Raw genomic sequence first — 22491 nt, 5'->3', positions numbered from 1 at the left:
GAAGCTGGGTGCCACCTCTGAAGCAGGTCTCTGCCCCACAGGAGGGAGGAAACAATCTATCATCAGCAAGATGGGGCAGTTTTAAATTAGACATAGGCTACTGTTTAAAGAGGAAGCTTACTTTAATCCAGAGATAGCAACAAAGATCAACAGGACTGAGTCATCTGCCTTGACACTGCATGTCTGTCTGCTCCTATAAGCAAATGCTTTTCACTCCACTTAATGTTTTATGCATTTGCATACACAGTTAGCTGCCCTCAAACCCCAAGCTTGGGAGAAACTCTTGACAGCCTGCTAAAAAAAGGCTGGCAGAACTTGCCTTCAAAATGCACTGCAAAAAAACTCAAATCCCCCTCACCCACTGCTGCCTCTGCTCTGACCCAGGCAGCCTAGTACACTGGGAAGGTAAGATCTGAGGGGCCTAATAGTTGTCTAAAACTACTCAAAAACTGTTTACCAAGATAGTGGAGGCAAACTCTTCTCCATGGTGTCATATGACATAACAAGCAGCAGCAGCAGCAACAGTCTTGGAAGCTGCAGGATAGATACCAGGAAAAAAGCATCACTGGAAGGGTAATGCAGGACCAGAACAGGCTGCCCATAGAGGCTGTGGAACTTCTGTCCTTGAAGGTTTTCATCACCTAGCTAGAAAAAGTCATGGCTGACCTCCTTTAGTGCTGGCCACAGTCCTGCCTTCAGCAGGAGGTTGGACAAGATGACCTCCAGAGCTCCTTTCCACGTAACACTGTGTGATTCCTGGGCTTCCATCAGGACATCATGTCCTTCCAGCTAAGAACAGGCAGTGCCATGGCCAGGGTTAGTGAAACAAAGACATTCAGCACCAAACCCTGACTTTCTAAATATCAGCATAGGTGTATTATTCTGCATCTTAACATGATGAAACACTGCTGCTGCCATAAGCTGTATTGCTGGACACAGAGGTACCACCTCTGCTCTGCTCAGGTTTGGGTTCTGCTCTGCAAAACTGTAGCACAACATGGTACTTCTCAAAAACACCTGAAGGACAACTGCCATTGTCCTAAATCCATTCAGATTTTTCAACTCAGACATCCTGGGAAAACTGAAGTAACAAATAGAAAAATGGTATCTTTAAACAATCTCCTCCCTTACCACACACATTCCTCCTTTAAACTGGCCAATATTTTTACCTTATTCCTTTAAGCTTCCCAGGCTAAAAAAGTACGTGCAGAATTCAATGCAAGTGATGTGCCACAACTTCGAAGCTAGTGACAAAAAATTACTAGCACACCATTTGAAATTATGTCTTCCCTAAAGCCAAGAAACAAGGCACACACAAGTGAAGACCCTGTCAATCTTACCCACCCCCTGTTTTTAAAATGCAGCATTTCACAGCCCTTCTGTCTGATCCAGGCTCCTTTTCCTCTGTCAACATGACCAGAGTTCATTGAGAATCACTACGATAACAGACTTGTATAAGCTATATACTTTGGCCTGTACCTGCCATTAACCCCTGCTGGGATGACTAAGTTATTAGTTAGCTTAGTTCTGCCTCAAAATAACATCAAAAAAGTAACTACAGCCTTGCAGCAGCTGTATAATCGTTCTGTACAGGACCGAGCATCTCTAGTTGTTTTGTAACCTTCTACCATTTTTTCAGTCTTTTAAAAGCCAAACTGGGTTTTTAAACAAAGTCTCTTTTTCCTGAGAAAAATGAAAACCAACTCCATTTTCTGTGTAAAACAACAACAAAAAAAAGAGTAAACTGCCAGTGAACAGGGAAATGCATAGCCATTAGAAGTGGCAGAGGAACAGCCCACGCACATCATAATGGATGGGCAGAAATCTGCTGCTCCAGTAAAGAAGGACCAAATCCTGCTCTGGAGCATAAAGCAAAGTTATTCTCTCAATTCACATTTTATGCTTACAGCTAGAAACAGTGTTACTGTCTGACATCCTAATCAAATGTGCAGGATGTGTTCAGCTGCTGAGGACAAAGAGCTCGCTATGAGCACTTTCAGAGTTGCAGCAGATATGACCAAACACACTGATCTCACACAGCGACTTCCTGGCATTTGATATTCCCAGCCTTTGGCCAAAAGAAATACATTAAACATGAGATTTGTCTCTTAAATGTTGCCCCAAGTGAGCAGTGTGTGATGGTCTCGGAGGCCTCCCACGTCTTGGACAATCACATGAGCACTTCTGCTGGAAGCCAGTCCCACCACTGCTGAACAGCACCACAGACATCTTTGGAAAACCTCTGTAACCACAGCCTTGGAGAACAGCAGGCTTCAGCTGAGAACCATCTCTAGGAAAGCCCCACAGATGCCGTGTCCAGCTTTCAATCCTGATGCAATGACTAAAAGACCAGGAACTGCCTGGCTCTGTTTCAAGTTTCTGTCACAGGACCATTGTATTTACGGGTGTGCAAATTGTGGCTTTCAGTCAAAATATGCTCTGCCCTTCCCTCCCCCCTCCCAGCTCTAATAATGCACTTACAAAAGATGCTGTCCCATGCTGCCCCTGGTATTAAAGACTTTACAATGGACTATTCATCAAGCAATCCTTTTTCCTTCTTTTCCTTAATTATTAAAGCTGATGACTTACACAACTGCACTGCACAGGCTTCCAATACCACGTTTTACCCCTCCAGCCACTTAAAATTAGCTGTTCTTTTGTGCCAGTTCCTCTCTCCTCCAAATTACCTAGGAATTTTCCACATGCATATTGAACACTCTAGAGAAATTAAGGCAAGAAATCTGCTAGATGTAACTTTTGTTCAGTGAATTGGTTAAGTTAGGGGAGATATTGCACTAGTCTAACAGGACATACCTTTAGCAAACTTGAGTTTTCACACACGTTGTTCACAACTGTCTGGGGTTGAGGCAAATAAAATGAGAATCCCTTAAGAGTTCTCTTCTGATTATGCAGTCCCTGATTTAGCTTCCAGTTCCTCAAGTTACTCCAGTGGGTGTGCAAACCAGTCATACATAAGAGAACCAAATGCTACCTTGCTACAATGTAAATAACATCAGTAGTTTGAGTATAACCAGGTAACACTTGAAACAGTTGGACAGAAAATATTTTTAAATGGTCAAAGTGCCAGTCATAATAAATCACACAGAACAGGAGTTTCTCTGCATTAAGATTTAACTTTCAGTCTAAGCTCCTTCATAAAAAAAAAAGGCTAAATAATCCTCTTTAAGAAGCCTTTCATGTCAAATTACACACCAATCAGTACCTACAAACACTAACAGAGCTACTAAAAAGGCAGACCCAGACGTGCCTGGATTAAATGCTGTCTGAAGCAGAGTAAGATAAGCTTAAAAGCTGTAACAGAATATTAAATGCATTTCCATAGGTGGTCCAAGTTGCTCTCTCCACCTGCTTTGTGTCAGGAATCAGTTCCTTTACACACACATTTGGGTCAAAAAATCCCAAACCAAACAAACCCAAGAAAATACCAAACAACAACAACAACAAAATCCCACCACAACAAAAAACCAACAAAGGAAATAAAATTCTACTTAAAGAATTTAGAACTGCACCTGAAAAACAACCCACCCCAAAACACAAAGAAGTCTTTAAGTAAAATTGGTCTTATAATACCAATCTTTATTCAAGACAGATTGAAAATAAATACTTCCCAGTAGTTCACTTACTCTGAAAACAGAAATCAAAAATAATCTACTTCATCAGTATTAACCATTTTAAAATTAGCTGGTGAGCTCCAGCTTATTTCAAGTACACATAAATTTCAAGGCAACAGAGAATGTATTTATGATTTTTATGTGTGTGTATACATACACACATATTGCATATATACACATATTTTGCTGCCACCTTGTGAACAGTCTCTGAATAGGGAGGTTTGGTTCATACAGACCCAACTCTGCCATCTTTGTTCACATTTAGACCAACTGACTTTAACACAGATACTTTTTAAATGGGAGCTCAATGTGACAAAGAATGACTGAATCAAGTGCTTAGTGCAGAAAATTTTAAAAGGCTGAATATAAGAGCTCTTACTCTTCCACAATTTCCATGCACTTGTGTCCCAGTTTATTGCCACAACCATTATGGAAAACATCACTAAATTCTTTCTGACAAAAATATTGCAGCTTTGCATCCAAGTTGTATGGCTGTCTTCAAAACAGAATAAGCTGGTGTCTGTAAAAAGAATAAAAGATTAAATACATCTCCTGAAGTGTTTTGCTTGAACCAAAATGTGATAAGAAATAGTAAGCATCATATAAAAACAAAAAACACACACACAAAATAATCCCACCTGCATTTGTAGTCTAATTGACCATAGAGAAAACTAAACTAAAATCTATCAGCTTTGCAGAATATTTCCATTTCTCCACAAATGTAAGTCAGGAGAAAAATAAGGAGAGAAGCCACAGACTTCTCATCTATTATTCCAGAATTCAGTTCAGTATTTCACAATTCCTAACAGGGTTGTGACCACCTACCAAGATGATGCCTCAAGTTTCCAGCTGTATGGGTAGCACCTTTTAGCCTTATCTTCAAAAATATCTAATCTAAACTTAAATTAAAATAAAATTTAAAATTTTGCAGAGCAAACCTCTTGGGAAAACACAATCACTTCAACACTTGACATGAGTTCCAACAGATTTGGTCCTCCTCCAGAAAAATGAAAGCTGTAATATTGCAGGGTTTTCTTCTATGGATCTTTGGGAAAGAATAACATTTTACTCACTGCTTCTGCATCGTGCTCTATCCCAATGTCATGGTGCTCCAGTTCATCATCTCGAAATTGCTTTATTACCTTTAAAAATATCAGGTTATTAGCAAGTCTACTTTGCAGACAAATCAAGGCAGCTGCTACACAAAACTATCTGCCATTGACCACTGCATGCACCACAGCAAGCTGAGGTCTCTCAAGAAACTTCTCAAAGATCTGAATCTCTAATTCAGAAAGAAGGGAATTCTTTACAGTATTCTCCAAAGACAGTCTTTAAGGCCAAGGTGCTGTTTAATATATCACTATCTTTTTCACTGATTCAAAAAAACCTATAGTCACAGTAAACTTTTAACACCGATTAGTTTCACACACACATACATTATTCTGACAATCTGAATAAGGAAATTAAAGTCTCTTTCTTGCCAATCAGTAGGGATGTTTCCCTGTAGGCCAACTGGGATTTTGCCTACTCTAAAGAACTCTTTTTTCTTCTTGAGTTTTTCAACTGGGACCAAAAGGCACTGTGTGCAGCTCTGGGCCCTGCAGTTTAAGGAGGATGTGAAGGTACCTGAATGCGTTCAGAGCAGGGCAACAAAGCTACGACACAATCACGTTTCTGCCTCCTGTTTCCCCTTCAGACCCTTCCTTTCAATTACAATTAATCAAAATTAAACCACAATTCTCCCACTCAAAAGGGAAATGCTGAGTTACTGAAAGTATGCTGAAGATAACCCAACATACATTTTAATGTTGGTGCTTGATCAATTTAGTGCTGCTGAAGGAAAAAAATATCCTTTTATCTTAAAAGTTTCTGCTGACTTCAGCATTCTAAGTGACAGACACAAAGAGATCTACTGTAAATTCTGTGAGCATGTTATTTTTAAAAGACTAAAGTTGCATCAGGTAATTCAATGAGTTTGTTAAGCTACTTTTTAAGTCAGTTAAATACCTGCAATAGTTCTTTGTACTTTTCTGGATCTTCTTCCATCAGAGTTCGGATCTGGTTGTTGTAGTGGTCTGATATACTCTCTTCCACTGCCACTGTGCAAGCCATGGCACCCTTCTTTCCCAGTAAAGCACTTCCAGCCCCTGTGGTTGTGGTGCCAAACATACGAACACAATGAAATCTGAAGCAACACAAATAATTTGCACATTTGTAGACTTCATAAAACAACAACAATAACAATAATAATAATAATAAAAAAACCAAACCCACCTAAAACAAAACCCGCTACATTCCAGAAAGGCAATAAAACAGTAGGTCGAACTCTGTATGCGACCATGAGCTCATTGAACTTGTTCAGGTGGACTTTTTCTTGATTCCACATTTGCTGCAAAAGAGCCAGATCAAAGTGAAGTACAAAATCACAGAAGTTGTATGTTTCCAATAAAACTAATAAACACAAAGAAAAACAAAACAAAACCACACTGTGACAGCTGAGGTAGCACGAAAAAATGAAGAAGGGCAGACGAGGATAGTAACAAAAAGGCAACATAAAAACATTTGGGAAAATAGGACAACACTGCAGCATATGTAGTACTGGTAACTTCCTTAGCAAGTAATCCCGCCCCTCTTTACAAACACACCCGTTTGGAAGTGCTTAGAAAAAGATGTACAACAAACTTGCCACGAAAGCGATGACCTTTCACCTTTATCCGGCGCTCTTAATTAGACGCAAATTAACACAGCGCTCGCCCCCAGGCCCACTGACCTGGATGACCGGTCCCACGCTCGACCTGCCCAGCACGGCCATTTGCCCCGCGTAAATGCGGTTGGCCCCGTACTCCCCCGCGTGGTCCACGCGGATGATGCGGTCTATGACGGGCTTGTTGATGCCCTGCGGAGCTGCCCGCGTGCTGCACGGTCTAGGAGCGGCCCCGCCGGCGGGCACAGGCCGCGGACCTGTCGGAGAGACAAAGGTGACACGAGCTCCGCTGCGCCCAGTCCCGGCCGAGGCGCTGCCCCCCGCGGGGCCTGGCGGCGGTGCGGGGGGCGGGCAGGGAGCGAAGCCACGCCCGTACCGGGCCCGCAGCGGAGACACTGGGGTCGCCCCAGCGAGAGTCGCACCGCCGGGACCGCGGCCACCGCCGCCATCGCGCTGATCCACGGCGGCTCCTCCGAACGTCATCACCGCGCGCCGGCCTCCCGCCCTATCACGACTCCGATTGGCTCCCCCGAGCCGCCGCATTGGGCAGCCCAGCTGTCAGTCAGAGCCGGCGTCGCCCGGTTGCCATGGGAACGGGGGCGGGGCTCACCATTCCCGCCCCCGGCGGCCGAGGCGGGAACCCCGGGCGGAGCGCTGAGGGCGCGGGCCCGCCCCGCCCGCGGCCACCGCAACCTGCTGTAAAACATCACACCTTAGAGTAAAAAATATAACATTTATTGAACGCTAATCTCTTTAAAATGAAGGCAGAAAACATCTCGGAGCATTACATAAAAAGGATAGTGTCTTACGTTAACCAAAGAGCAGATTTCAAGGAATATACATAATTCTGTACAGAAAATCCTTAACACCAATCTTTAAATAAAGGAATCTGTTAGCAGCCTCCCGGCACACACTGCTGCAACTCACATGGCCCCAGCAGTGCAGATAAGCGAGAAGAAACGTGAAATTAAGGGGCACTGACACACAGTGTTACCAACCAATAACTCTTAAATATTCACATTTTAGAGTAAAAAGAACAGTAGTCAAGATGCTCACACAAGAATAAAACACAAATAATAATGCTTTGAAACATTAAAAAGAGGGGGGAAAAAAGGAAAAGGAAAAAAAAGGCCTCTCCACAGCAGCTGGTGCCCGAGCAGTGCTGTGCCTGCTGACCTGGCTGCCCATCTCCTCCGACACTCCAGTGTTTATTCAGAGCTCTTTTATCACAACACATAATAACTATTTTTATCGTTTTCTCTGAGCCATTTTGTGACGTTATCCAGTGTTCAACCACACTTGATACTTCAGAGCAAAATAAATACAAAAGCCTCATCTCCAAAAATATTTAGAAAACTGATTTCAAACCCATCTGTGGTATTTTCTTCTCCCATGCACCATTTCAAAATACTTGCCTCCATCTTTCTTTTACTTCTGTTTTAAAAACAGAAGTGAGTTGGAAACATGTAGAACCATACCTTTCTCCTCCCTCATGATTCTTAGAGCATAATTTGTAAAAACAGTACAAGAGAGTTTCAGTTATGATCACATTTTACCCCAACTACTTGGAAAAATAGGGACTTAACAAATCCCAACAACCCTGAAACTGTAGCAGCAATAAGGTGTCCTACTATGCAATTTTTTTTGAACAGGTTTAACACAGTATAAATTAGCTGAATGTCCAGTTCTGGAAACTTTAGGCCTTACTGGCTTAATCAAGGCTAAGATCACAAGTGTCCATTACATAGACTGCAGTGCCACGGTGCCAGTCAGCTGCTCAATTTTTTGGTGCTGCAGATGCTTCTACTCTTATCTTGTGGTTCTGAGAGTTTCAGGAAGTCAAGTTCTTTTGGCTTTCACGGTTTTCAAGGATGCCTCTTAGCTTCTGTTATCTTTCTGATTAGGAACATCTTGTCACGACTCTCCTGAAAAGACAGAATAAAAAGTATGCTCTACATGAACAGTGTTAATGCAAGTTATCTATGAACAGCTCATTTCTTTATTAGAAATAAATAGGTGTGCTCACTACAATGTACTCTCATTAGTGGCTCCCAGAACATTCTCAACTGCCTGAACAATTTTAAGTTTACAACAGCCTTGACTTCATTTATCTCACATTACGTCACACATTAACAGTTCTGCATTGAGCCTAGTAAAAGCATCTCACACACCTAAACATTTAAAACCTTACTTCCAAGACATATAACAACAGTGAGCAAACAAAAATAAAAAGCATGCAATAATTTTCAGAATTCCTAATTGATCTGCAAACCCTTCAAAAAGCAGGAAGGCTTTTGTTCTTAAATTCCCTACTCCTCAAAAATCTCTCCCCAGCAGTTTTTTTTTTTACAGATGAGTTGTTAAATTCTGTATCTAAGAGAAGCATTACCAAGAAAGGGGCTATTTCCTAAGAAAATGAGAAGTCTCAGTAGTGAGGCTGGGTTCCGCCTCGAGCAGTTTGTCAGAGCACAGCACACGAGTGATGCCAAACCTGGCAGTGGCTTTTGATGGCCACAAAGTAGCATTTCTGCACTAGCAGTCCTTCCTCCAAGGACTGGTTATAGCAGGGACTTGTTCCACTTTCAGTACCTGCTCAAGAGGTGCTGGGACCTGCTCTCAGGAATGAGACCAGACATGATGCAGTAGAAATACAGGCCTGGAGGGAAGGGTAGGCAGTCAGGTGCCTGTTTGTGAGGGCAGAGAAGGAAACAGAAGTGGGGGTTGTGCAAGATGGTGGAGGGGACAGGAAGCACAAGATTCAGGTTCTCTTTTGGCAGAAAAAACACACGGATGGGTGGATTTAAGCAAGGCAACAGATGAAAAAGAGGGACACAGCTTCTCAGAGGCCTATCTCTTGCATGTGCGTTGCCTGATATAACCAGACCTTGGCGCAGTTGCAGCTGATACCCAGGAAAACGAACTGCATGAGAAACACCAACTCTGCTGTGAAATACCATAATTCTTTGGTTATTTTCCTGTGTAATTTGTAAAACATTCTCCACTGCCTGCGCAAACACCACGTATCCAGGAGACCATAAAAATCGCTGTTCCTCTGCATGCCTCATTTCTGTGCCCCTAAAGTTCTCTTTGTTGTGTCAGTAAACTGGATCAAATCTTACCAAAGCCAGTTGTTCTTCCAGCCGCTCAACCACTCGTTTGTGTGCTCCAGCCAAGGCCATAAAATAGAACATAATGAGGCTGCAAACAACAAACAAACACTGTATGTTAGCATCATGCAAAACAGCCACAAAAAGGCTGTTATGGGCTAGAGAAATGGTCAGTTTGTGGGTTCAGATGAGAAGCTGTTGGAGAAAAGAAACATTTCTTAAAAAAAAAAATCAATATGCTGCTGGGGTGGGTTGGGCATAGCTCTGCTCAAAAGCATCTGCTGAGAGATTTGTGCTGCCAGCAGGCAGGGCCTGTGTTAGGGAGTGCCAGGGGACAGAGAGGCACAACACAGATGTTACAGGCTGCAGTGTGACAGCTCTGTCTAGACTGTCAGTTCCTGCCCTGCTCCAAGTGCATGTATGGGGGGGGTGTTCCTGAGAAATTAGGTTTAATGAAGCTTCACTGGAGTAACTCTGCTCCCATTGGGAACTAAAGTAAGCAGCCACAGATGAGTATGGCAGCCATTCCATATAGCACATTTCCCAGTGTAATCTGTGACTCGTGGTTCTTGTTATTTTTCATCATTTAATGCACTGTGGATAATCCAACGGTAGAAATGCCTATAAAAATAATGTATTTTCTTTTCCAAATAATAAGCAGTAGGGTAGTAGTGCAAGTCATCCTTCACCTTTTGCACGGGCTTTATGATAAAGTAAAAAAAGAAAAGAAAAAACAAACAAAGAGGACTTGAGATTTCCTGTATACGTAATAACAGGCTCAGTTCAGGAGAACACGTAAACATGTGCTATGAAAGAAAGAGCTGGGTGGAGTCCGAAATAAACTGCATGGTTTCTCAAGTGTAGAAGTTGTAGAAAGCATCAGGTAACAAGGCTCCAAAATTTGTAAACAGTTGAGTTAAACTGAAGTGCACAAAATTTCATTTAAACATAAGAAAAAACCCTCTATAATGGAACACCTGCTCTACTTGGCTCTGTTTTGAATAGGAGGGTTGAATTAGATGCTCTCTACAGGTGACTTCTGACCTTAAAAGTTTTATGATTCTATATTGAATTTTATATTACAGAAACAACACTCTCAAAACAGTCATTAACGTTCATTTGGTGTTTAAAAACTAAGGTTTGTGAATAGGAATTGTGATCACAGAGCTTACAATGCTAACTTGCAGAGGATTTGCAGTTAACATTTTTGAGAAAGACACTGTTAGATACGGGAAGTGAGAGGAAATGGAATAAAGCTACTGAGTGCAAAGACATAAGGGATGAAGATTCACGTGTGCTTCGATGCTTTTGACTGCAAATGAAAAATCTGGTCAAATAGATGTTTGGTATTAGTTCAGTAAGGAAGGAAATGAAGCTGCATAAGTGAATCAGGTCTCCACAGTACTCACCAAACGACCATAAAAAAAGGCACTGCAAAGGCTTCTGATGCCATGCCAAAAAGGACCTGCTGCAGACCTTTTGGAAACCCACGTATTGTATCTGGAACAACTTCCCATGAAGTGTTAAAATTCCTGAATGGCCCACATGCCTTGGAGGAGGGGATACTGTCAAAGAAGCAGAACAGAAAGAAGACGTTACACCAAAATGTAAAGATAAAATAACCCAACACAAGCCCAGCACCATTTTGCCGATGGGGTAAAAGTGTCCTGTGTCTTTAAAACTGTAATTTTTGTTTATATGAACTGAGTTATAATTTGATGTATTACACATTATATATTTATTTCCAATTTATCATTCCAAAGTCATGTGTCTGCTTTTATGGAACTGACAACTTTAGAACAAGTGTCACCTTCAGAAAAGTTAAGCTGTCACTTACCTTGCTATGCTGACTCCCACAGGAATAAAAGCCAAGAGGAGCCCAATCAACAGCACTGCCAGGAAGAAAAAGTTGGAACTTGATGCCCTGATAGGCCTATCTGCAGGTTTTCGTGTGTGTATCAAACTGATCTGAGGAGGGAAAGCCAGCAGGACCGTTACCAGTACATTTATATATATCCATCTGAGTATACTTTCCCCACCAGCTGAATTTTCCATTCTCAAACATGCTACAGCTACCACACAACCACCCTCCTTTGATGCACACGGGCTGAAAAGGGCTAAGACAAGAACACCTTACATTTTGGTGTAAATCTTCTATTCTGATTAAGAATTTGGTCCAGGGAACCTCATGCACTCATGCACAGAGTCAACAGACACATCCAACCCAGCTTGAATTTTCCATTTTGCTTCCAAATTTTTAGCAGTTTTGCAAAATTTTGCCCAAGTTCTAAGCTGTGTTGCTAACAAATAGATTATTGCGGGAAAGTGCTGTAAAGTAGCTTTAGTACACAAAAAGATTTTATTAAAAAAAAGGACAAATAATTGAAGAGGTAGTAACTGAAATGTGGCTTTGCTTGATCTCAAAGCAAAATTGTACCTTCACTTAACAGTAAAAAACCTACAGAAAATGCAATACCATTGCCTCGTTCCAGTACCCTGCATCCACAGGTGTTTTTAGGGTTTTTTGTTTGTTTTAGATCACCTGCATACCTAAATATCTATATTACAAAACCCACACAGACATGCTCAGTTTTCTTTGTTAACCATACACCTTCATTACCTTTTTAATGTAAAAGATGATGAAGTATTTAACAGTTGCTATTGCAGGGAGAAGTGGTGAAAAGAAGGTTCCAATCCAGCAAATAGTCTGCCCATAAATGATTTCAAGGACATTGTCAGAAATTCTAAATTCCGACAATCCACACCACTGAACTGGCTTGCAGGAGCAATGAGTAACTAACAACCTAAAACCAAAGGATATCATTAGTCCTAAATTTAAGTGATAGTGCTCAGATGAATTCTAACACATTTGGAACACAGAATTTATCATTTAAGCATTAGACAACATTACAGAAAATGTCTGAAGAAAAAAAAAAGGCTTGTCCTGCCAGGGGTCAAATATCAAAAGCTACACAGCCACCTGAATAACAAACAAGTGCTCAAACCACCAGAAATAAGTTTACCAATTTTAAAATACACATAATCTGGTTAGAACTAAGAGGAATTAATAACAGAAAAAAGAAAATATGTTTCATGTGTCATTTGCAAAATATGCTCAAAAAGCAGAGATACTTACTTTCTAGGAAAGTCCACAAACAGGGTCACACCCAGAATTATAATAAAATCAAATATCATCAGTTTATACATTTCTTGTCCAACGTCAGATTCCCAGCACTATAAAAACAAAGTCAGGAAAAACAAGATTAGCAGTCTAAATAACAAGTGAAAAATAAATCTGTCCATCGCTAAAGCAACAAACGTCTCAGTTAACACCATAAAGTTCAAACTAACTCCCATTTCTAAAATATTTAAAGTTTCAGAGCTCCCATGCCAAGCTTTTCACTTGTTTGTTTTGGTGGGTTTTGTTTGGTTTGGGTAGTTGGTTATTTTCTCTTTGTATTTTTTTGTTGGGTTTTTTTTTCAAGGAAAAACCATTTGCCTTATCGGAGCAAAAAGCAGTAGCACAACTGTCTCCAAAACACAGCCACTTCAAACAATACTCAAGGTAGACAGAAAATCTATGCTAAATGATCATCTGCCATTGGACTAATTCCAAGTTTTAGACAAACAAAAGATCCATGTAATAACTGTACTAGTTTGCACTGAGCAGTGAGAATCAGCACCAGGTATAACATGAACGGCAACCCCAGGGCTGATACTGAACACCTCTAGACAAGCAACTCTCATGGAAAACAAATCTCTGTTCACAAGTTCAGATGATTAAAGACCAAGATAAATCTGCTTACAGGATAGAGTTTGTAATTGTATCCACAGGGCTCACACTTGTCAGCGGCACAGTCGGAGATCTGACTCCACAGAGAGAACAAGAGAACACCGATATTGGCCAAACGCAGAAAGACACACCTGGGAGAAAGGCAAAACTTAATTCCAAACCTGCCAAAAGAGAGCCACGCTAACACTTGGCTCACTTGGCACAGGAGTCCAAGGAAGCCTTGAAACACAAAAGGGTCATGAAGAGCTTTAACAGAATAACCAGATAGATAATAAACACATTTATTTCCTTAGTAATAAGTTAAATTGCTTTTCACTTTCCCAGCTTTAGGCTACAGTCCCTTGTTTCTTTTCTCAATATAGTTCCTTGATCAGTCATTTCAGTTGCAGATCTTGATGCTGCAATGGGTTGCAATTCTCTGAAGTACAATTTGGGAGGCCAGGTGACAATCCTGTGTGCATCATTTCCACCTCATGTAGCTTCAGGCCTTCCAAGGCACTTAGCCAAATCAGAAATACAAAGGACAGGCTTGCAGAGTTCAGATGCTTCAACCCAAACCTCATTGCCTTAAGCTGCCAAACACCAGTTCTTCATGCTCTCACACTAAAGCATCTTTTACCCCAAAACTTTTAACTTCTGCCTTGTGCTTTGGTCACTGCTGTACACACACATCTGCTCATTCAAGGGAACTGCTGCACACAAAGCAGTGTGAATCCACAGCTCTGCAGCCACAAATTCTTTACTGACTATTCAGGTTGTTGAAGATGTCCAGACCACACAGCTAAATGGGACTGAAAGAAAAATCTGCATACTGAGATGATTGCACTGCACTGTCATCAAAACAGATTGTTCCCAGATGTAAAGTTTCCAACTAAACATTAGCCAAACAATGCCTGCTTGGTTTCCATGACCAACTTCTCTGCTTCTTGATATTTCAATGTTTACAACACATATAACCTACCAAGAACAAGTTGTTTAAACATCCAAGGCCACAATAAAAACATCTTTACCTCATGAGTGTCAGTATGATCTCAAAGGCTGGTAAATAATCTTCAAATTTGATCAGAAATGAGAAGATCTGAGGACCAATGAAGTTGGCCAATGTGATCACTATCGAAGGCAAATACTGCACTAAGAGATTAGCCTGGAAGTTCGTATTGCTCATGTCCTGCACAAGAAGAGACAAGATAATACTTAAACACATATTCCTGACACCAAGCTCTCCCCAGCTACCCACCAGCCTCTCTTGTCCAGGATTCAGGTAGCACCTTTTACTCTGTCTGCAATCTCCACCTACATTTGCACTGGGCAGTAAGAATCAGATACAACATGAATGGCAAACCCATCTGATTCCAAATACCTCTAGACAAGCAAGTTTCATGGAAATCTCTATTCTACATACTACAATCCTGATCCCTGCTATCTATCTCTGCAGTTTGCTGCTACACACCCCTGCTTTCTCCTGCTCCCTTGACCAGTAACTCCCTCCACCTCCAGGTAAGAGTATTTCTGTGCTTCCCCAAAGCTTCTGTTTGAAGTGTGTCTGACTATGTTGCTAATTAGCACCAAGGCTACCAGGTTTTACACCTACCCAAAGTGCAAACACTTTTCAAGTTATTCTCACTGATGCCAAGCAGCTCCCCTGACTTTCCTACCATCCTGACAAGCCCTTCTACCTGCTCATTTAGGCAAGGTCAGGATACAGACCCTTATGCATAAAGCCCACACTAAGTGAAGCTGGTTTTTGAGTTGTTCAGTGTTGTGTTGTCCTCTCCTCTGCCCTCAAACAATATCTCTGACACAAACAGTTAGTCCCCGTTTCCTGCTTCTGTCTCTACAGTCCTTGCAGTTTACAGAAGTTAAGAATTAGGTCCACCATGAGCATAACTTTCCCCATGCACAGCCAGGCCCATCACATCACCAACAAACACAGGGGAGAGAAAAAGTGCAGTCCCCATTCCTACCAGGCTGACTGAACCCTGGGGTCCTACAGAGAAGTCAATTACTGTTGCAAAACTGTCATAACTGTTGTCTGCTCTTGATATGCTTCTGAACCACTCTTCGTCTGCTTGTCCTGCCAGGGGTCAACAACCCCATCCAACCTGATTCTCTTCCCTACTGATGCAAGAACCTTTGATTTTGAAAACTTCTGTGTTCAAAGCCTTCCTGTTTCCCCACATAGCGGTAACTCAAGTCACAATACAGATCACAATCTCTGCTCTGCCTTCCCTGGCAGTGCAGTTTTGCAGCTGAGCAGTGAACCAGATCACGTGAAGCTGATCACCATGAAGTTTGCTTTGAGCAGATCAGTTCCCTCAGCCAGTTCACTGCCCAGACCCAGCAGGTCACAGTGAGGTGAGCAGAGTTACATGGGAAGGGAAGTGAGGGCTGCTCTTCTTGTCAGCTGCCTTAGCTCCGAGGCACTTGACACCGAAGCCTCTGCAGCAAAGGGAGACATTACTGGGCTTTTTTTTTTATTTGCACATAGTTCTTAATCTTTCCTGCTCTCTCCTACTAAAAAGAATTGTCTGTACAAAGCATTTTCAGATCCCTTGCATAAAAGGTGCTATATTAAGATACTTGACTCTTTCACAATAGTTCCTCTTGCTGTAATCACCAGCCTCGACTGAATCTGTCCTAATGTAATTTCTGATACTCACATTGGACTTTTCTTGAGAGAAGACAGTAACTCTATAAATAGAATAAAAACATCCTGATAAAATGGCAATAACAATTATATTTATAAATATTCTCAGAGAGTAGATGCGTAGCTCTTCTTTTATTGTCCTGTCAGCTATTTTTTGCTTCAGTCTTTCTTCCTCCAAGTCCATCTACAAAAAAAAGAAAAAAAGAGATGCAGTTTTCTGGTGCAGTGTACAACACTTGACACCACATCTTCTACCTCTGGGATGTGCAAATCCATAGCCTGCTCTAGGAGGGTCAGCACACAGAACTGAGAGTGCCTTTTCCTTGACACAAACGGGTCCACGCAGGAATGAAAGTCCCTGTGTGCTCAGCCTCCTCAGGCTGGGGGCCCTGCAGCCACAGACAAGTGTCTTGCAATCCTCTTATCTTTGCTAGATCAGTAACATATTTCCTTGAAGACAGAAAGACAGTTTGCCTGTTCTTTGTAACAGACAGATCTCAGATAGCTTGGTACTAAACTCTGAAACGAGTAAATCAGCTCTCTCACCTCATTACTTCAGCAGGTAAGTAACCAGTCCTCACCACTATGGCTCAAACTTCCTTCTCCTACTCATTGTGAAGGAAAATTGGGGGGTGACACATAGAGAAGAAAGTACAGTCTTGAGCAGCTTGTCATGAAAACTTGACATATTTCACCTTATCTGATGTGAAAAGACAGTATTGCCTGTGAAGGCAATTTAACCTGGGCAGACCCACACATTGCCCAGGTATTTTCTGAGGATTTATTTCCATCAAACAGCAATATTAAGGGGCAAGTTCTTCTAAAGTGTGAGTTCTAGAGGCAAAAGTGCGGTAAGTAAAGGAGATTCTGGTTATATGATAAAAAAAGATGGCTGTGAACTTCACTAGAGCAGAAAGCAACTCACTGTAATTTATGAAATCTGTAATTACTGCTTTGTGGTTTGCAGTGGAAGTATCTTCTCAAAGGTAATTGTTTCACTACACAAATCTCCGCTTCCAGTGTACAGAGAGCAAAAAGAAGGTACTTGTTTCACCAAAAAAGCCTTTCAGACCCTTTTTTCAGAGCTTTTGGGAAATCTAAGCTGCATCAGCATTTTGTACATGCACATGTGCCAAAGACACCTAAGTGAAAAATCTTTCAGTATCTTCTTACTGCAGCAACACTCTTAAATTGTATGAGGAGTACATTTGAATTTTATTCCTCCCCAAATAACAGCCTACCACAATGCAAACTTAAAACCCAGAGCACTCAAACTGATTCCTGACAGTACAAGGGTTTTGCCCGCAGCTGGGACAGCCTTTCCTGTTGGATTGTAGAAACCAACACAGGAAGCAGGACTGGAGTGTGAGGAAGAGGCAGATAAGAGAAGCAGCCAACAGGTTGGCCTCAGTCCCCAGCGGATGGGGGAAGGGCCGACAACCCCAATTCCAACTACCTAGAAAGCAAGAGGATGTGGGCTGCCCTGCCCCCAAAACAAACTCCTTCAGTCCTTATTAACCTTATTCCATTATCTGCAAAATTACACACCTCTCTATTTTAGCCACCTAAGCCATAAGAAACCATAATCACAGAAAGATGGAAGTTACTCACCTGGAGCTCATATTGCAAGCTACGGTGTTTTAGCTGAGCTGCATTGGGATCTGTAATGCAGAAGTCCCAGCCTGCAAAGACTTTGTTACAGTAACTCTGAAATGGGTCTGCATCATGCACTAAGTTCTGCTTAAATCCTTCCACAGACCTAGAGAAAAATGCAACTTTATATAATTCATGAGAAGACATTTTATCCACGGCAAAAAACCACACCAAAGCAACCTGGCTGATCAAAGGCTGAACGACCCCCTCTAGAGCAAACTGCTGCACTTGCTTTGCATCAGCGAGGCACTGGGAGGCACCTTTCAGAGAGGTTCTCAGCAGCTGAACCTCACTGGCACAGGTTACTCCCCCTGCACTCAGCCACGGTCACACCTTCTCACCTCACCCAGTGCTTCTCTGACACTGCAAAGAGCTGGCTCAGGAAACTTGAGAGGGTGAAAATAAAAGCCACAACCAAAAACCCCAAAAGAAAATCCCCCAACAACTACTGTATAGTTGAGGGCCTTTTATTTATAGGTATGTGTACATATGAAAAACTGATACTTCAAATTTTTTTCTTTTTTTTTTTTTTTTGCTGGCTCTTGCTTCCCAAGCACAGACAAAGGCTACTGTGGCACTGCATCCTCAAGCAGAATATTCTGTATTTCCATATAAAACAGTTCTGGAATGCAGCATGTTCCCTTCAAGTAGGAATACAATGTAAACTGTGCAATAGGTAGCAGTAAATAAACTACACCAACATCTTTACCTTTTTATTATCCAGAGGAAACTTAATGCAAGGTAGGCAAATGTAGCCAGGAGGTATGCCAGGGGCAAGTTGTACCTCATGACACTGATCCATACAGCATCTACTGTGTAATAGCCATAAAACAATCTTGTCACTTCAAGGAATCCCTGAGAAAACAAGAATTTGAAAAAGAATTTGTAACAGCAGCAGCAACTGCCCTGTTAAATCCAACCTGGCATTAAGCAATCGTTTTGTAAATTTAAAATTGAGGCCCCCAGCAAGCTACAGCAGTCTGTAGCTTCTAAATACTGCCACTGCCTCTAGCAAACTGTGATGCAGACACTGTGTGATTAGAATCCCTCCCCAGTCAAAGAGCTCTAGGACACAACACTGGGACCTTACACAGAGAGCACAATAGGCAGTGTGCTCCAGAATACATAAGGGTTTAGCAGCTGGGGAGGAGAGGCCAGGCTGCAGCACGTGGCCAGCCAGGCCTTGTGGTTGCTGAGTAATTAGTCAGTTTGAAACTCCCCTTCTCACAGATAAAGGCTAATTTACCCCAGTGATGCCTTACCATTTTTCAAAATTATCAAAGCTTCGTTCCACTAGTGAAATGTTTTCACATTTTAAATGTCATGCAAGACACAGAAACTTAATTAAAAAAAACAAACCTAATTACTTACAGTGCCACTGAGCAAATCTTGGAGGTAAGTATAGAAGTAAACAAGTCCCTTATTACCACTAGGTTCATAAATTGAGCAGTTATACTCTGTCAAAAGAAAAGCATGAAAAGTCACTGAAATCGCAATGCCCACTGAACTGCAAGATCAAGTTAATTCAAACATGGCACATCCTTATAAAAAAGTATTTCTTTGTTCTGGGAGGTAAAGGAAAAGCTGATGGAAAGTGGGAATCTTACAACAGCTGTACATAGAGAAGATGTTTACCTGTGTTCTTTGGAGAAATGTTAGCAACGGTACTGTTGAATATTCCATAGTCAGAAATGATGGTGGGAAGAGTAATAAAACTGAACATCAGGATAAAAATTATAAAATTCAGCAGGACCAGAAAACGCAGGAAGGAGAAGTAGGACTGGATGCCAGTACCAAATCTCCCTGGGAATAAAAGAAACATGTGTCAATAATTAAGATGATAAAATAATTGAAAATACAGAATGAGCAGATTATCATTTAAGTTACATTGAATTAACTGAAGAAACATTGCTAAAGCTAGTTCTAAGTACTTCAGACTTTTAGCAATATAACTGAAAAGCAAGTTGGACTTTTAAATAATTTTCTCCAATATATATTTCCTTCTAGCACACCGTGGATTTTACACTCAGCAATAACAAGGGAAGAAATTAACTTCTTAAACACATTTAGTTATATCTGAAACTACACTCACACATGTAAAACTGCCAATAACAGAAGCAATTCTGAAGAGGAGAAATCAACATCAGACAACAAATACCTTCAATGCTGTGAATATCATGTCGCCAAAGCACCAGGTAAGATGACAACCCCTTGGCTTCACTGAGTACTTTCTTCAATGATTTACTGTTAGCTTTTTTCCACTTATTCCATTTAGATAAATATTTTATATCAGCCTGCTGAGAGTCCCTAAGAATCAAGAAACACAGTTACTGAGCACAAGAAAGAACTTTTCACTGCATGTAAGAGGGGCCAGCCCGATGGAGCCTGCCTGCAGCCTTCAGGGGAGAGCACAGTGCTGGGAGCTGGAGCAACACACACAAACTGTCCCCATCTGATCCTCCTGGTAATGGCAACATCAGCTTCACTCAAATACAGCAAGTTCTCTCACAAAAAACATTTGCCTCTCTTGGAGAAAAGAAATACCCAATTGACAATAGCACAACACAGAAAAAAATATGTATCTGAACTTCCCACTGGGATCTCAGGGAAGTTGCCATTAATGACTTCACATTTACAAATGGCTCAAAAAGAAAGAGAAGATTCTTTCCTCAAAACTTCTGAAACTTCTGACCTCAGCATCTCCACCAAGAGGCTCTTAAAAAATTTCTCTAAAATATTTATCTAAAGTATGTTGTGTGAAAAAAAGAAAAAAAGAAAGGAGAGAGAAAGCACACTATAGAGACTTAAATATTTCATTTTGATTTTATAATTCTAACTTTTATATCACATTCCAGCACATAACAGAAAACAAATGTTATTACAATAATTAATTTTTCATTATTCAGTTTTAATAGCTTTTTGAAAAGTTTGCTGGGAAGTGCCAACTCAATGAATTTAAGAAAGTAGTTTTTGCCTCATCTGAGGGTGCACTGTTCTAATAACAAGTTGCAAACAAACACTGAGGACGTGCCACTGTCTGTAATTTTTAACTACTTCTCACTTATGGACTTTCATACTATATGCATACATTTGCATTTTAGAAATTGCTGCATGGTCAGCAACAGCATCAAAGAGAATTCTGAGTGGGTCAGAGTTTGCATTTTATTGTTTCTTTTAAGAAACCTGGAAAATAGACAAAACTTCCCAGAAAACTTGAAGATGGACTTGTATGAGCAAATGCTGTTCCAGCCTCTGATGCCACCGAAGAAGGGCAGCAGTTGAGTACCCACAGACACCGTACTGGGGTAGAAGACAAAGGTTTCAGTTTTAAAAGACTTTGTACACAACTCTAAAGTGCCTAAGTGATGCAACTGCCACACCACTGCCGCGTGGGCTGTTGCCAGTTTGCTTATCCCACTCAGCTGAAAGTAAAATAAGCATTTTGGCAGGAAGCCAAATTAAACCTATACACAACAATCAAACAGGTAGCAGATGACCTCAGCTTTAAGTGCATATACAGCTCCTCCGAAAAGATTTCATATATTGGAAACTACAGGCTGCAGCACGTAGTGTTTCAGACACTCTGGAGAACCGTCTGGCCCATGTTCGGTTTGCATTTTAAATGGAGGCGTGGGCTGCATATTCATCTGAGTTACAGAAGTTGAGTGTTCAGCTTTCAGGGCGTTCATACCAAGCACTTTCTGTTGGCAGCTGCTGCACAACATGCAGAGCACTGATCTGTAGAAGTGCCAAGAAGCCCCACCAGAATCTCTCAGTGCTAACATGTGTAAACAAGCTTGGGACATTGCAACTCCACTTCTCCCTCCAGTTCCTTTTTCTTACAGAACTGAGCTTTAAATACCCAACTTCAAATAAAAATTCAAGGTATTGAGCACTTCCCTTTACCATGATCTGGACCTTCTGCTACTTCTTGTGTACGCACTATAGGGTTAAACATAACTCCAGAGTCAGGCTGTTTCCCACTGCTCTTGCAGTAGAGTAACTCTCGTTCTCTGTAGAGTACCAGATATTAACTGTAGTTTCACCTCTCTCCTGGTTCATAACAGAACTACAAGGTACCTGATTTAAAGGTGCAGCTGTTCCCCGGCAGTATAAAACCACATCCTGTACCCTCCCTCCTCACAGCAGCTTTCAACTCAACAGCGAGACATGAGACAACAAGCAGAGAAACCCAGGCGGGGACAAAGCATGCTCTTTGCAATCCCTCCCTCCGGGGGGCTACCACCAGGGGGGCAGGAACTGCTCACAGCGCACAGGAAAGAGCCGTTTAAAAAATAACATGGAAAGAAAAAAGGGAGGAAAAAAAGAAAGGGTCCTGAGAAGCTTCCTTCCAACTGTACTGAGCCACAGCAAAGGGAATGCAGTGCATTGTTTAAGAACAGCTAAGCAGACTCAAGAGCAGCAGCACTCGCATAGCAGCAGATAACCCACATTGACCCTTGAAAGCACAAAACCCTGAACAAAAACAAAAAAAAGAAAAAAAAAAAAAGAAAAAAAGGAAGTCAGTAAGAAACACGTTTGGCTGCTGCAGGTAAGACTCAAATTTTGACTCATTTCTTCCAATTCAACCTACTCCTACCCCCAGCAAGCGACTCCCTCGTGCCAGCCAAGAGCACCAGGGCACCTTCGTGTCGGAACCACATGCCACAGGGTGAAACAGAGCTGAACCCAGTTCTGCTTCAGCCTTCCAGCGCACCGGGGTCGTGTTCAGGAAAGGTCAATTCAAAAACAAGCAAACAAACAAACAACAACAACAACAAAGAAAAAAACGCGTAAGGATTCACCTTAATCTCCTCTTCTCCGCGATGCTCAGCGGGTGCTCCCTGGCAGGGCGCTCAGCCAGCTCGCCTCCATCCTGCTCCAGCGCCCGGGGCTGGGTGCCGGCGGGTCCGTGCGGGGCCGCCCGGCGCTCCCGGGTCCCGCCGCGCCGCCGC

The 22491-nt window shown here is 41.8% G+C and overlaps 2 protein-coding genes across 2 annotated transcripts; both read right to left on the bottom strand.

Moving 5' to 3' along the window:
• Nucleotides 1-3576: 3576 nt before the first annotated feature.
• COQ7 (coenzyme Q7, hydroxylase) lies at nt 3577-6809 on the bottom strand. The gene is made up of 6 exons (XM_027683911.1): nt 6713-6809; nt 6403-6593; nt 5907-6021; nt 5640-5779; nt 4706-4774; nt 3577-4152 (listed from the first exon to the last, which is right to left on the bottom strand). Exons 1-6 carry the CDS (start codon nt 6783-6785, stop codon nt 4075-4077), a joined length of 666 nt encoding a protein of 221 aa, XP_027539712.1. The 5' UTR covers nt 6786-6809; the 3' UTR covers nt 3577-4074.
• A 246-nt stretch (nt 6810-7055) lies between these two features.
• TMC7 (transmembrane channel like 7) lies at nt 7056-19849 on the bottom strand. The gene is made up of 14 exons (XM_027683980.1): nt 19695-19849; nt 19172-19339; nt 18908-18993; nt 18246-18391; nt 17495-17642; nt 15897-16067; nt 14247-14404; nt 13250-13367; nt 12580-12677; nt 12064-12247; nt 11281-11411; nt 10853-11008; nt 9456-9534; nt 7056-8261 (listed from the first exon to the last, which is right to left on the bottom strand). Exons 2-14 carry the CDS (start codon nt 19257-19259, stop codon nt 8202-8204), a joined length of 1623 nt encoding a protein of 540 aa, XP_027539781.1. The 5' UTR covers nt 19260-19339; nt 19695-19849; the 3' UTR covers nt 7056-8201.
• Between the last annotated feature and the right edge of the window lie 2642 nt (nt 19850-22491).

Source organism: Neopelma chrysocephalum, unplaced genomic scaffold, assembly GCF_003984885.1.
Source record: "Neopelma chrysocephalum unplaced genomic scaffold, ASM398488v2 Primary Assembly neopelma1_65, whole genome shotgun sequence".
NCBI lineage: Eukaryota > Metazoa > Chordata > Aves > Passeriformes > Pipridae > Neopelma > Neopelma chrysocephalum.
The sequence above is the reverse complement of the archived record's forward strand: the minus strand, read 5'-3'. Positions and strand labels throughout refer to the sequence as shown.

Bases quoted from the DNA above. Each gene is read 5' to 3' on its own strand.
- COQ7 (XM_027683911.1), bottom strand. From the start codon at position 6,785: ATGGCGGCGGTGGCCGCGGTCCCGGCGGTGCGACTCTCGCTGGGGCGA. The intron at 6,594-6,712 runs GTACGGGCGTGG...TCTCTCCGACAG, and splicing joins GTGTCTCCGCTGCGGGCCCG to GTCCGCGGCCTGTGCCCGCC. The intron at 5,780-5,906 runs GTGGGTTTGGTT...CCACAACCACAG, and splicing joins TGTAGCGGGTTTTGTTTTAG to GGGCTGGAAGTGCTTTACTG.
- TMC7 (XM_027683980.1), bottom strand. From the start codon at position 19,259: ATGTTCAGTTTTATTACTCTTCCCACCATCATTTCTGACTATGGAATA. The intron at 13,368-14,246 runs GTAAAGATGTTT...CCTTTCTCCCAG, and splicing joins ATCATACTGACACTCATGAG to GTGTGTCTTTCTGCGTTTGG. The intron at 11,412-12,063 runs GTAATGAAGGTG...TTCCCTCCTCAG, and splicing joins TCATCTTTTACATTAAAAAG to ATCAGTTTGATACACACACG.